This window comes from Carassius carassius, chromosome 6 (assembly GCF_963082965.1).
Source record: "Carassius carassius chromosome 6, fCarCar2.1, whole genome shotgun sequence".
NCBI classification, from domain to species: Eukaryota; Metazoa; Chordata; class Actinopteri; order Cypriniformes; family Cyprinidae; genus Carassius; species Carassius carassius.
This window is the reverse complement of record NC_081760.1, coordinates 36,544,257-36,558,531: the sequence shown is the minus strand read 5'-3', so window position 1 is coordinate 36,558,531 and position 14,275 is coordinate 36,544,257. Positions and strand designations below refer to the sequence as shown.

At 40.4% G+C, this 14,275-nt stretch overlaps 1 protein-coding gene across 3 annotated transcripts; it reads right to left on the bottom strand.

Annotated features, from left to right (window-relative positions):
• Nucleotides 1-5,856, bottom strand: LOC132142795 (delta-like protein A). 3 transcript variants are annotated; one of them, XM_059552921.1, is made up of 12 exons: nucleotides 5,354-5,855; nucleotides 4,960-5,259; nucleotides 4,803-4,863; nucleotides 4,466-4,723; nucleotides 3,636-3,696; nucleotides 3,416-3,546; nucleotides 3,009-3,178; nucleotides 2,670-2,886; nucleotides 1,744-2,578; nucleotides 1,599-1,634; nucleotides 1,370-1,553; nucleotides 1-1,250 (listed from the first exon to the last, which is right to left on the bottom strand). In XM_059552921.1, exons 1-12 carry the CDS (start codon nucleotides 5,405-5,407, stop codon nucleotides 1,245-1,247), a joined length of 2,313 nt encoding a protein of 770 aa, XP_059408904.1. In that variant the 5' UTR covers nucleotides 5,408-5,855; the 3' UTR covers nucleotides 1-1,244. The 3 variants fall into 3 exon arrangements, with proteins under 3 accessions (XP_059408904.1, XP_059408903.1, XP_059408905.1); XM_059552920.1 differs by having other exon boundaries at nucleotides 1,370-1,634; nucleotides 5,354-5,854; XM_059552922.1 differs by lacking the exon at nucleotides 1-1,250 and having other exon boundaries at nucleotides 1,389-1,498; nucleotides 1,540-1,634; nucleotides 5,354-5,856.
• Between the last annotated feature and the right edge of the window lie 8,419 nt (nucleotides 5,857-14,275).

The window sequence follows — 14,275 nt, the reverse complement described above, 5'->3', positions numbered from 1 at the left end:
ACTTTTGATAGTTCATAATCTTTATTTGGAAAAATAATTTAAGCTAAAACTTCATTCAGAGAAAGAGAACCAAACAAAAGCCTGTTAATGAAAACAATAGCATTAATAACATTTTTTACAATCCTTCTTTAAATAACTTCTTCTCAAAACATCCCAGCAATCCCGAAGTGCCTTTGCAAGTAACAGGAACAACTTAGGAAAAACGCAAACTTAAATAATCGTAAAAACATTAAAAATATTTAGAAATACACTTAAATAAAAATAAATTAACTTCAATCATACAACTCTTGTTATAAAAAGAAAATAAAAAACATATAAACAAGGATATTAATCATCATCAACAACACAAAACATTTTTTTTTACATAGAAAACAAATTACATACATTTTCTAAACCATAATGCAATAAAGAGGAGGCTTGGAAGACTTTGAGATATTTTCTTTGAGATTTTTTTTTTTTTTGAGCACTTACACATAGATTCCACTGGTCATGTGACAGGATATGACATCATGTGACATTTTAATCCAGTGCAAGACAGGCCAGTATGGCTGAACATCCACCGTCCCTTGTACACTGACTTGTGGGGCCAGCAAATGTTGCCAAAATATTGCTAAAATGTTACCACAACTTTGCCATGGTGTCAAAGAGACAGTCAATGGCAAAACAACTTGTGGCACATTTATTTTAAACTACTTCCTTAACATCCTTAATGTTTGGTGCAGTCTCTGGGCACAGTAAAAGCCTGTGGGAATTATTGGCGGAAAACCAGCAAATGTTGCCAAAATATTGCGAAAACGTCGCCACAGTGCCGACACATTATTGGACATCACATGGCAAAACACTGCGATACTTTTCTTGTATTCTCTTTCTGTTACTTCTTTCCTAATGCCATTTTCGTGTGATGAACCCACGTTAAAAAAATATTTAAATATGGACACATATTGTCCAACACCTTAAAAATGGCTTTACAGGTCAATTTTACAACTACATTTGAAATTTGAATGAAACTCCTGCCACCATTATCATTTTCACAAGTTTCCAAGCCTACAGGCCACCACTGCCTGTGCTTCTTTCAGTACAGAGAACCAGCTCATCCTGAATATCAGTTAATCAGTCTTAGTTTCTCAGCAGCAGTAGTCATGAGGTGGGACATTTCCACCTAAGGTTTCGAGCAGCAGCATTTTCTTAGGGAGTTCAAAATGTCTCCCATAGGACAGAATGAGCATCGGCTTCCTGCAGGCCCATTACACCTGAGATGGGAAAAGGGAAAAGACAACAAAATGTCAGTTAGTTCTCAGAATCAAGGTAAGAATGCTAAATGGACATACTTTCTTTGCATAATGTAAAGTCAACTACATGTGACACTCACCTCAGTTGCGATTACACATTCATCTTTTTCCTCCGACATCACCATGACGGATTTGTATTTGGTGTCGACACAAGCCGACGTGGATGCTGATGCACATGCCGACACACATGCTGGCTCGGAATACAGCGAATCGGAATACTTTGATTCTGAATACTTTGATTCTGAGTACTTTGATTCAGAATACTTTGATTCTGAGTACTTTGATTCAGAATACTTTGATTCAGAATACCTTGACTCTGAATATTTGGACTTTTCTGATGCATCACTTTAAAGAAAAAAGTGAGTAGCATGTTAGTGATGCCTAAATGTGAGAGAACATCGAGTACATTTTTGAAAAAATATCTTGGACAAGAAAACTCAAACACAATTTTTACCTTTTCAGACGTTTCCTGCGCTTCTCCTCAAATTCAGAAGAATCCAGCAGAGATTGGCACTTTACATCATCGCAGCTATCGGACAACTCCTTTGCCGCCATCTCCTTGCCAGCATGCTCCAGTTTCACCTCATGCTTCACCTCGTATTTTACTTCATGCACCAGGTTGTAGTCTGCAGGCGCATGTCGTGTCTTATAGCTCCTCTTCTCCTTCTCTGTTGTCATGCTCAAGTCTTCGTGATCACTGTGAAAATCAATCTTTTTGTTGATGTTCTTTAAAGGTGCTGCCCCGATGACACTTACGGCCAGGTCTTTGTCACGGTGACAGTTGTTTGTGAGGTTGTTGATCGTTTCGTTTTCCCCATTGGCGACCTCCTCCTCCCTATCCCTTCGGCGCTGCTGAACCTTCGAGCGAACGCAAACCACCACCACGGCGCATGCGACTACCAACAACAGCACCAGCAGGACTCCCGATCCCACAGCAGTCCAGGGAATGTCGCTGCCAATTTGAGACGCTCTGTCCGGAAGTAAGAACTGGCAGTTGCGTCCTCCGTATCCCGGAACGCAAGCGCACACGTAGCGGTTGTTCCTCTCGTGGCAGGTGGCGCCATTATGGCAGGGGTTGTGTTGACAGCGGCTCACAGGTGAGCTGCAGTTTCGTCCGGTGTATCCAGGTGGGCACGTGCAGATGTAACCGCTGGCCCCTTCCTGACAAGTCCCCCCATATTGGCAGGGATACAGCGAGCACTCATCCCCGGCACGATCACAGTTCATACCCGTGAACCCTTCAGGACACTGGCACAGGTATGAGTTCACCAGGTCGACGCAGCGTGCACCTGAGGATCGTAAAAAAAGGAAGAGAATGAGATTCTGGACCACTTTTAATCACAAAGATTCATGAAGTTCAAATCCAAATCGGCATCATACCATTAGAGCATGGACTGGAGGAGCAATGGTCGATCTTCTTCTCACAGTTGAACCCTGCGAATCCTGTGGGACACTGGCAGAAGTACCCACCGTCAGGGTTGTCTGCACAACGTCCACCATTAAAGCATGGCACATTTGCACACGTCATGGCACTAAGCTCACAATTGTTGCCATAGAAGCCAGGTGGACAGGTACAGCTGTAGGTGTTCTCCGTGTCCTATAAACGCAAAAGGAACGGGATGCTTAGCAAAGAACAAGAACGAGTGTTTTAATGCAAAAGCATCGGTATTTACATAGTGGCTGAGTCTAATTTACATGTTGCCAAACATTTACACTCACAGTGCAGCTCCCTCCATTGCGGCAGGGGTTTCCTGTGCATTCATTGACCTGGATCTCACAGCTGGCTCCTGTGAACCCTGGCCGACAGGAACAGGTGTAGCTGCCCTGACCGGTGTTGCTACAAGTGGCTCCATTCAGGCAGGGCTTATGATGTGTGCAATAGTTCAGATCTGTAACAGAGGTGGACATATGTTGAGCAGATGTGGATTAATCCAATCCAAAGCAGTGACACATGGCTGGACCGCAGCTGGACAGCTGCTGCATGCTCAAACATTTATCCCATATCTCTCTTTCAGCCAGCCTCTCTCCTCTCTACCCAACATCCTTGTGTTGCTTAGTCTTTCAAGGCCATTCTAAATGCTTTTCTTTGATATTTTGTGTCTCTTTCGCTCTACTCGCTTTCTTACCTTGGTTGCAGAAGAGGCCACCCCAGCCTTCCTGGCAGTTGCATTGCCATGGTTGCTGGCAGGTTCCATGAAGGCACCCTGGGTAACGTATGCACTCATCACAGTAGCGGCCTTTAAAGCCCACTCTGCACCTGATGCACAAAATAAACAAATTATCCAATTAGAAAATCAATCCTGAAGGTGGTTTCAATAACATTCATAAACATTGAAATAAACATACTTGCACTCTCCAGGTTTCTCGCAGAAGCCGTGCTCCTCATCGCATCCCGGGAGGCAAATTGCTGTAAGGAGGACAAAACACCTGCATTAGGATCATGGAGGCACATTTTCTTATTTTAACTTTGTCTTCCAAAAATTCTAACTAGGATATTTTATGTCAGATGAAGAGGGATGTTGGGTCACTTAAACCTATTAGTGTTCTCTCTATCTAAAAAATACTAAAATCTCCTAATCACCACTGAAGAATTTCTGCTTAACACATGACAACAATAGGGTGCTCAGAAACAAGGGGACCCTTCTTTCCTCCCTCACTTCACTGTGGGTTAAAACTTTTTTTCTCCCTCCTGTGCTCTCAATGTCTCTGGGTAGGGAAGATAAGAGTGGACAGCTGGTGTATGCGCGGCCAGCGGGCGACAGCTGCTCCATTGTCTGCGCACTCCCGGCAGCTGCCCACTTCAAACAATACCTCCCCTACGCCAGCCAATCAGCAGCTGGTCCACTCCGAGAGCAACCAATCAGATGCCAGCATGTAAATTTATGGCACGCGTGAGATTATTCCTAAAAACTTTCCTCCTCCCGACTGGAATAAATCAAGTGGTGTGTTGTGAGAGTGGGTTGGAAGGGGGAGTGTGGGTGTGAGGGGCGGGGGTATTAGTTACAAGTTGTTTGTAACCGTTAACTTTGCTTTTTCTCCCTCTCTTTTCTAAATAAATTGTATACAGTGTTTTCAAATCTGGGTTTACTTTTTTCAAACAAACAACATTACATTAAGGGAAACTGATGGGATTTTATGCTATTTTTACTATATTAACATACAATATTTTAACTCACGTTCTGTGCAGTACTGGCCTTTCCAGCCAGCGTCACAGATGATTTCTCCACGTTCTCCGCAGGTGAAATGACCAAATGCATCATCTCTGGGCCGGCAGAACACAGAGCATCCCTCGCCGTAGTAGTGCTCATCACACACAAAGCGGTAGGAGTACTTGAGCTCGGTTCGACCTGCACTGTGCAGGTCCTGGGACCAGTCCTCGCCCACAGTCAAGTGCCGCTGTGTGGTCATGGTACTGATGATGCGCTCTGGGTTTTCTGCATAGAAAATTATTTTCAGTCATGGAGTTCAAAAATATTCATATTAATATTCTTTTTCTGTTATGAGACCACATACCTGTTGTCAGATCCTCTTTGGAATCAGCATGCACTGCTTCGATGATAAGAGAAAAGGTTCCCTACATTAGCAAAAAACAGATTTGTCCATCAGAAAATGAGCTGAATATTACTTCTGAATAACTTCTCAAAGGCAAAGTCAATGCACCAGTACTCACCGGCCACGTGAAACCGAAATTCATCCTGATGGGATTGGTGAAAGAGCCATCCGGTAAGGTATCTGGCACTTGGAAAGAGTTGGAGCCCAGCACGGGGGTGACGGTGCCTCCGTAGGTGCAGGGCGGCTCTGGAGAAGCATTGGGCTGATAATGTTTCAAGCAGATGCGGAAAAAAGTCTTGCACTCACACTGCTGGTACGGTGTGGTCAGTCCACCTTTGCAGCAGTTCTTGTTGCCTTGCACACCCTTCTTGTTCAAAAACTCCTGCAACTTCAGCTCGAAGACGCCTGAGGAAGACGCCTGGAGAAGAATCAGTGTTTGAATATTAGATCTAAATGTCATAGAAGTAAACACATTGCTTTAGATTCAGACAAAAGTGAGAAGTCAGTCTTACCTGGCAGAGCAGCATGTACATGATGGAGAAGAGCAACAGTAAGTAGCGTCCCATGATGAATAAATAATTAATAAATAGGTTTTTGAAAGTCTTTGAGCAACTTGGCTGCTCCCAGATCAGCCAGGGGATCCCTCGTATTAAAAGCCTTTTCTTTTCGACGATTGATTCATTGGAAGAGGCTTGCTTTCAAAAGAGACTGAGCGTGAATGCAGTTCCCTTTCATGTCAAGTGCGCACAAAGCAACAGAATCCCCAGTTCTTCCCCGAAAAAGTGTGTCCAAAACAAACTGAAAAGTCCCAGATTAAAATAAAAAGACTTGTTGAATTCCGTCGGAATGATATAATCCTAAGAAGTCGCAGAAGAAAAGATGAAAAGATGCTGGTGTGTATTCTTATAGTTCCTGCTTCGTCTGATTATAAACCAGAGTTCGTCACTGGTCCAGCATCCCTCCTCACGTCCTTCTCCCGCGGACACTGTGCGTTTGTATCTGGAGCGAGGCCGCCTGTCGCCAGTTTTATAAGGAGTGCCACATGCCGGGGTAATAATATGCTAATGAACCACTACCCCCAATCTGTCCCACGCTTTACAATGCGGCTCCCTTGCAACCAGCCCCTACCAACCAACCTCTCCCAAACACATCAGCGCTGCTCGTGTGTGCGTAAAAGTGACGCTCATTTACAACTCGAAGATTTAGGTGTTAGATTATTTATTGCGCCTATAGCTATATTATTTTCATTAGAAAACACATACAATGCGACACAAAAAGCTGATAGTTTTGTGTTCGTTTATTCGCTCAGGGAGTTATGAAACGCGTTTTGGGCATAATTAAACTAATCTAAAAGTTCGCTTCCAGCACATTTGAGGAATAAAATCCTCAAAAAGTTTTCAACAAATGTCTACTTCCCTTTGCGTTTCCTGCTTCAGGGAGTCTCCTGGTTTGTGTCTAAAACATTCCTCGGGCTAGCCTACTGTGCGCGCGTCAGGCAAACTCACAAAAGAATATGCATCATTTGTATGGAGGCCAAATTCTCCACTTGCTTTCCTTTTTCCATGTGTGAGTGACTGAGTGTGTGTGTGTGTGTGTGTGTGTGTGTGTGTGTGTGTGAGTGTATTAAACACGTGCAGTAAAAGAGTCCGAAGCGCTCGCGCGTGTGTGCATGAGTGTGTGTTAGCTTAGGTGTGTGTGTGTGTGTGTGTGTTGCTCGCGTGGCCATCCCCGGGGCGCTCCTCTATTGTGTGCAGGCCGAATAAGTTTGCTCTCAGCTGTATGGTAATTCAGGAAGCACCTGCGCTACCGTTCTCACAAAAACAAGCAAATCGCCTCCTTATCGTTCTATTCTCAGCAGCCCATTTAAATAAATATATGTTTGTTTTTGCTGCTCTTTTGAACGTCTTCGATGCCAGACTGTTGTCTTATTAGCCGATTTTCTTTTTCCATGCCAGTATTCGTTGTTTGAAAAAAGTGCGTGTGTGTGTGTAAAAGAAAAAAAAAGAGGCAGATTTGCACGTGTGTAGTGGGAGTGGGGGTGGTGATGGGGGGCGTTAATTTGGTCGTTCATTTAAGTGCGATTTTCTTAAGCACAAAAGCTTTTCGCCTGAGGTCCATAGTAACCAAACACAAGTGAGACAAATTACATCACTGTGTTAAGATATGCTTTGAGCTCTTTCTGTATTTCTAATCCACCAACCTTTAAATGAGCCAAGTTTCTGTGGAAAAAAATGGATTCTTAGTGAAACTTTGCTGGTCACAGTGGGCAAGGGTGGGACACTGGGAATGTGCTGAAAAAGATGGCATTCCTCTTTTTCTGTAATTAATCCCTGTTTGAGTTTAGCACTTCTGCTTTTTTAGTTTCATTACTATTTTTCCCATCACGTATAAAGCCTATATTTTTAGTACTAGTTCTGTGTTTCTACACTGTTCAATTTTATTATAAAAAACAGGCTGTGAATTTTTACTGTAAAAAATGTGTGATAATGTTCTGAATGTATACTGCATATTTTACTAATTGCATATGCCATTAAATATATAGGCTCATGTTAAAATACCAAGCCAATCTTACATATTTACTTTTTTCTTTTTTTGCATCCATTTATAACTGTAAAACTTTCTGATAACAACACAGGTGGTACATAGAGAGTCACATGATGACTTAAAGTTTATCAAATTGGCCTCACCAGCAGCAACTATGATTAGTAACAAAGTGTGACCCATAAAAATGCCATCAGACCCCACACACAACCAATAATGCAATATGCAACACACCAATACAGATAACTTTTTAATAAAGCTCAACAAATGTGATTTTGCATATTCTTTCCTCGTAAAATAACAGGTAATTCATGTACTTTTTATTTATGATTTTGTATATTATTTTTGTAATTTTAATGTGTTAAGTATTTTTTTCTTAGAAGTTCATTGTATGTTAATACTTCTTTACTACTTATTCTTTATATATATATAAGAGAAAGTATAAAAGTCAAAATTGCATTTAATACACATTTCACAATACATTGTAGGCTATTTACAAATGTATTTATTTCCATATATATTTAGTAATATTCTGTTACTTGGTAACCATTTTACAGGTTTACTGTAGTAGCCTATGTTTACAGTGTTATTACTTTTACTTTTTTTTTCTCAATTTTATTTTATTTTTTTCAGTATACAAGGCAAAATGAGTGCTTGAGTTGAGCCACATCTTTGGTACGGTTGTTTTGTTTGCTGATTCTCCTGTATAATGAACTAGCAGTGAAGAAAGTAGCCTATAGTTGTAGTGTTGGAGCCTGTAGTAGCCTAACTCGAGCCCGGCACGCTCGCTTCTTGTTCTTGCCTCTCTTTGCGCTTTCGTTTTTCATTGATTGTGAAGCCCCTCGGGGGACAGTCACTGAAGGGGGTCTATGGTACGCCTTCAGACGCGACCAGACCCTTACACACCATCTGCCACTGACTAAACGCCTGTCTCCTCCCTCCCTCAGCCCGTGTGTGTGTGTACTCACTACCCTGCGTCTAAATTGAACTAGAAGCATGCTAAAGAACCTGTAACGGTATGGGCCGGCAGGGGCCAGATGGCGCAGGCGAAGCCAGAAGTGTTGCAGTCCCAGCGGAGTTAGACAGCACATGGGCGGCCGTGGGAACCTAAGCTGGGCTCGCATCACACGGGATCGATCAAATGAAGTCGTGTGGGGATCACAATTAGGGGCTATGATGTTGTTTGCGACCTATCGATCGGCGAGGGGTTGGAGGATCTGATTTGATACCCCACAGTGTGTCTTACAAAACCGTGGCGCTAGATTGGAGAAGGTTACATGATAGAGCAGGAGAGAGAGAGAGAGAGAGAGAGAGAGAGAGAGAGAGAGAGAGAGAGAGAGACAGAAGATGCGCACGCATCCAGTGTCCACTTTTGGGGAGGCTGTTGATTATTTTTAAGGGAATTTTAAACATCTCTGTTGTGAAATGCGCACTGAAGGGAATTTTCTTAGCGCAATGTCTCGCGCAACGAAATGTGACCCTGCTTTTATAGATAATAGATAGATGAGTAAACACTAAAAACTACATCTTATAAATGTAAATGCAGATGTCAAATAGACGTCTCCTTGATGTACCTGCGCTACCAAGGATACTTGTAAAATATATATATATATATATTTATTCTTTAAAAAAAAAAAGAATAAAATTAGGCCTACTAATACACCCCCAGAGTTTTGACTTTGCACCCTGGAATCAGAAATAAGTGTTGTAATCGCTTCTTTATTCTACGGCTCTGCTAAGACATAGAAAGCGCGTATGCACACACGCGTTTATCAGGCTACCTGTGGTCAGAGCATTGTTTCAGATCGTGTTACTTTGACCAGCTGCCCGCGTGCACGCAAAACAATCCACGCGCGCCCCCGCTCTGACCACGAGGCTCATTATCATGCGCCGTTGCCATGGTGGACGTGGCTTCACTGCTTCTCTCGGGGGGCCTCCCGAGGGGATACAATCATTCAATAATTACGCGGGGATCCTCTTATTTGCGCCCGCGTGCGTCTGTTTGTGGGTGTGTGCGTACGTTGTGTCAGCGTAAGGACACAGGCGTGGACGTTTGGGAGCTGACGCTTGTCGCGTGCCTGCGCGTATCAAAACCATAGACCAAAACACATCTGCTTCAAGGGCTCCAGGGACTGATGCGCGCGTCCGGCCACCACAACATATCGACCTCTGTCTCTCTCTCAACATATTGATTTGACAAATCATAGGCATTTTTGACACCACGATCCCCACGCTAAAGATTTCGATGCATTGCGCTATCATCCCACGTGATAATTCGTGTTTGTTGTTGTTTGTTTTTAATTGTATTATTTTTATAAATTAGTTTTATGATTTCCACTAACTAATGATTGCAAATACCTTTTTAGCTAACAGCTTATTGATAAATTGCTTTTGTAGACAAATAGTGGCCCCAAAATTATTGAGACACCCAAGTCACATTGAAAATGTCTAAATGTCGATAAGAACATTGCATTTTAAAGAAGCACGTTTATTTTAAAATAGCATGCCAGTCAGATTAATATGGCCAATATGGGACCATGCACTTAAAAATAATAACAATAATTTAATTGCATTAATATTATATATAAATTATATATATATATATATATATATATATATATATATATATATATATATATATATATATATATATATATATATATATTTAAAAACATAAAGTTTAAAAACATATAAATTAAATAGAAATAGTAAGTTGGAAAAACATAACAAATTATGTTTTTAAATTATAAAATAGTATTAAAATAGATTATTGAAACTATGCTAAAATTTAATATGTGATGTGTGAATATGTGAATAATGTGATGAACTTCACCTATTCTGCTGGTAAACCTGTGAAATTGAGGATAACTGACTTCACACATCCACTAAAAAATCACTAAAACACCAGCTTATTCAAAGACATTGAGCAAAAACAATAAAGAAAATTGAATGTTTGCCAAGAGAAAAGATCCTTTACAGAGACTTGCTCTAATATTTTTTATTCTCTAAAGCACCAATACTCAGACTATAAGTGTAACTTAAATGTCCAAATACATTTTGGGGTCACAATATAAAATGTGCATAAACTGAATTTAATTAAAATGGATAGAGAAGGAAAAGCAGCATTAACGCTCATGTTCCTCTCTCACTCATAAAATAAAGTTTATTCGTTGGCATTGATGGTTGCATGAAGAACCTTAAGCATCCATGGAATCTTTCCATTCCATTTTTTTATAGTGGAAGAAGGTTCTTTAGATCATTAAAATGTTCTTCACACTAAGAAAAAAAAATCACTGAATGTTCACTGAAAGGTTCTTTGGAGACCAAAATGGTCCTTCTGTGGAATCATGGTAAAAGGCCACTTTTGAAACCTGTATTTTAGGAGTGTTTAGTAGTGTTTGAAACATCCCAGGATCCACATCATCAAGTTGAATGTCTGATGAATGTCCAGAGTGAGCAGGGCTTGAACTTGTTTGTGTTTTGGTCTCTACCTAATAACATATGTTTCCCCGTAGTTTTGATGACTTTACTATTACTCTAAAGTGTGAACAACTGTAATAATGAAGTATGAGTAGGTGTGTCCAAACCTTTGACTTGAAGTACTTTAGGCTTTTGTTTTGAAAATGAAGCCCATCAAAGTTTCTCTATCTCTTTCTCTGTCTCTCTTTAGCAGCATCTGCCCTGAGGATGAACAGATGTAGGCACCTGTGTTTAGGACTCACACATCCCCCATCCTCCTTTTCTTCTCCCTCTCCTCCCATTTAACCTCCTCAATCCTCCTCAGAAGGCCCACAAAGGGGTAAAATAGGAGGAGGGGGCAGTAACGATACCCCCTGCTCTATAACTCCATCATCCCCTGACACACACACACACACACACATTCCCTGAGGACATGAGCTCTCTGTGACCCTTTGTCATAAGCACTATCTTCCAGACAGGCCCAAACAATCTGTTGCAAGATGATTGCTCATTTCCAAACAACGCTGACAACACAGGTGTGTGTGTGTGTGTGTGGTGTGTATCGCATGCATTCATGTTCATTTATATGGGATGCTAAAGCTCTCGAGTGTCACATTGGATGAAACACATGGTGCGTGATGGGACACACTGGGCGTGATTGTATACAAGAGCTGCAGGTACAGTAATCACACTCTCCAACACACTTCTGTAACAAAATCAAGTGTTGAATGTCAGCGTCACACCCTCCAAAAGTGACCCACCCTAACCAAAGCCACAGAAAACAGAATAACTAAGTTTAGCTTTTAAGACAAAGCCAGTGGCAGGTGTTGAGTGTGTTGGTGGTAAGATGAAGCTCGTGGGAAGAGGACTTCACAAAAGGACTTGTTTTCCAAGCACACACTGATCCGGAGTCAGCGGTCGAAGGCCATCCTCTGACATCTCATCCATCTCTGTTCAACATCAGATATGATTCTAGATCAGGGACGTATACACACACACCATGATGCTCATGTTTATATTCACCTTTAAACAAATATCTCAGTAACTGTTGAAAATTAGCTCTTGTGTTTCTTATGATTGTTTAGTGAGGATTAGTGATGATGGATATTCAATCAACAATATAATTAGTAATTAATATAATATAATATAATATAATATAATATAATATAATATAATATAATATAATATAATATAATATAATATAATATAATATAATATAATATAATATAATATAATATAATATAATATAATATAATATAATATAATATAATATAATATAAATATTACTATGGACTTAACTTTTTGTATGAAATAACATTAAATTATTGTATAAATATAAAAATATATTGCAATAATAAATATATTGTGTGTGTGTGTGTGTGTGTTTTATTATATTTGTTTATTTAAAAAATAGCAAAATTATTAGTTTATATAGTTTATAGTAATGTATATATAATTGATGTTTTATTGTAAAAATAGAAACTTACTAGTAATAATAATAAATATGGTGTAATAGATAATAATAGATACTTTTTAATTTGTCATCATTAATATATTTTTATAAATCAACATTGTAAATAATTACATTAATGTTGATATTTTTAAGTAAAAAACATTATATATTATTTACATTTTAAACATATTTTTTAAATGGTTTTCAAAAAGTCTCTTCTGCTCACCAATGCTGCATTAATTTGATCAAAAATACAGAAAAAAAAACAGTAATCCTGTGAAATATTATTTAAAATGAAATTTATTCCTGTGATGCAAAGCTGAATTTTCAGCATCATTCCTCCAGTCTCTAGTGTGACAAGATTCTCCAGAAGTGCACCTGTTGTGATCTCTTCAGGAATTCTCTCTTACACGTCGGGCGCTCGGGGAAAAACAGGGGTCCTGAAGGTGAGAGGGTGAAGCGGTCTTTCTATCTCAGCACTCAGCCTTCTCTTCCTCCACTGTTTTTCTCTGGCTTTCCTGCATTCTATCGCTCTTGTTCTCTCTCTGTAGAGGTCTTAGACCCCTGCCCTGTGAGTCTTGCCCCAGGGGAGAGGGGCTTTTGTGTACCGATGCCCCTGCAAGCTGGACAGACAGCTGCTGTGGAGTGGTCATCTCACACACACACACACACTCTATCTTACCCCTGACCTATTCCGCTCACAGGCAGAAATGCAAAGGCATGGTTTATGAGATAATAAGAGAAACTCCAGAGCGACTGTGTCATTTATTCAAGTTTATAGAGAATGAAGACTTATTTAATGTGTGAGGGAGGCGTTTAGTGACTTGAATGCTTTATTGATGCAGAATTCTCTGTGCGGTGCTCAAACGTTACTTTTTATTGAGCCTCCCTAAAAACAAATTGTCCAAAAATTATATGAGTGTACACAGACTTCTGCTTAATTTTGCTTCACCATTTCCCACCTTTTGCATATATATATATATATGCATGCTAGTTTGTTAGTTAAAAGCACAATTTTAAGCAATAAATTCAATAAATGTAAGCAATAAAAAATATTTTCAATAAACCATTCATGTAAAGCTTAAAACTAACATGTTGCATTAACTCACATGAGGATGATGGCCTCCACACACACACACACACACACACACACACACACACACACACACACACATGTGGCCATATATCTGTTGTCCTGTTGCAGATCTGTGTGATAATGCCATTATGTGGACGAATCTAATGACGCCTGTTGGTGTGCTATTAAGGTAGCACAGGGGTCATTAGGAGTGTGTGTGTGTGATATAATAAAAGCAGCATGCGGGTCCTTAGGAGTGTGTGTTCAGTTGGTTCCCATGCTCTGAACCAAAGCCGGACAGCAGGGCTGTGCCTTCACACGCACATCATGGCACACGCCTGTTGACTGAGGCACAATAAAAGTGTGTGACATCGCCGTGCCCTGGCGCCCCTCTGCATCCACTGTCTTTTCTCATCCCTCTCCTCCCACCCTCATTCTTCCTTTCTTTCTTTTGGGAATCTCTATATGCGTGCCTCCCTCCTCAGCTTAGAGTCCTGTGTTCCAGCGAGACCCTTCCTCTTCTAATCATTTTTAACCATCAGATGATCCGGCCCCTTATTTCACACTGAGACTATTAAGATAGAGTCCTCCCCCACTGCACACACACTACTGTGGGTCCTGAGGGAAAGCATTGGAAGCATTGTGTGTGTAGAGACACATCTGCGTCAACACACATGTACACATTCAGACACAGTGACTCTTATATGCCCAGGTCACATTTCACCCCCCAAAACTAAAGAAATTTAGATTAGATTATAGATGTATTTTATACGTATAATATGTTTTGCATAATATTTCTAGTAAACAGGGAATCTTGTTTTAGGGCTATTATAATTATTACTTTTTTTTTAAATGCATTGCATTGCATTATCTTCATGACAATTAGACCTTAATTACCTTAATGCA

Bases quoted from the DNA above. Each gene is read 5' to 3' on its own strand.
- LOC132142795 (XM_059552920.1), bottom strand. From the start codon at position 5,407: ATGGGACGCTACTTACTGTTGCTCTTCTCCATCATGTACATGCTGCTC. The intron at 2,579-2,669 runs GTATGATGCCGA...TACGATCCTCAG, and splicing joins CTCCAGTCCATGCTCTAATG to GTGCACGCTGCGTCGACCTG. The intron at 1,635-1,743 runs GTAAAAATTGTG...TTTTCTTTAAAG, and splicing joins CGCAGGAAACGTCTGAAAAG to TGATGCATCAGAAAAGTCCA.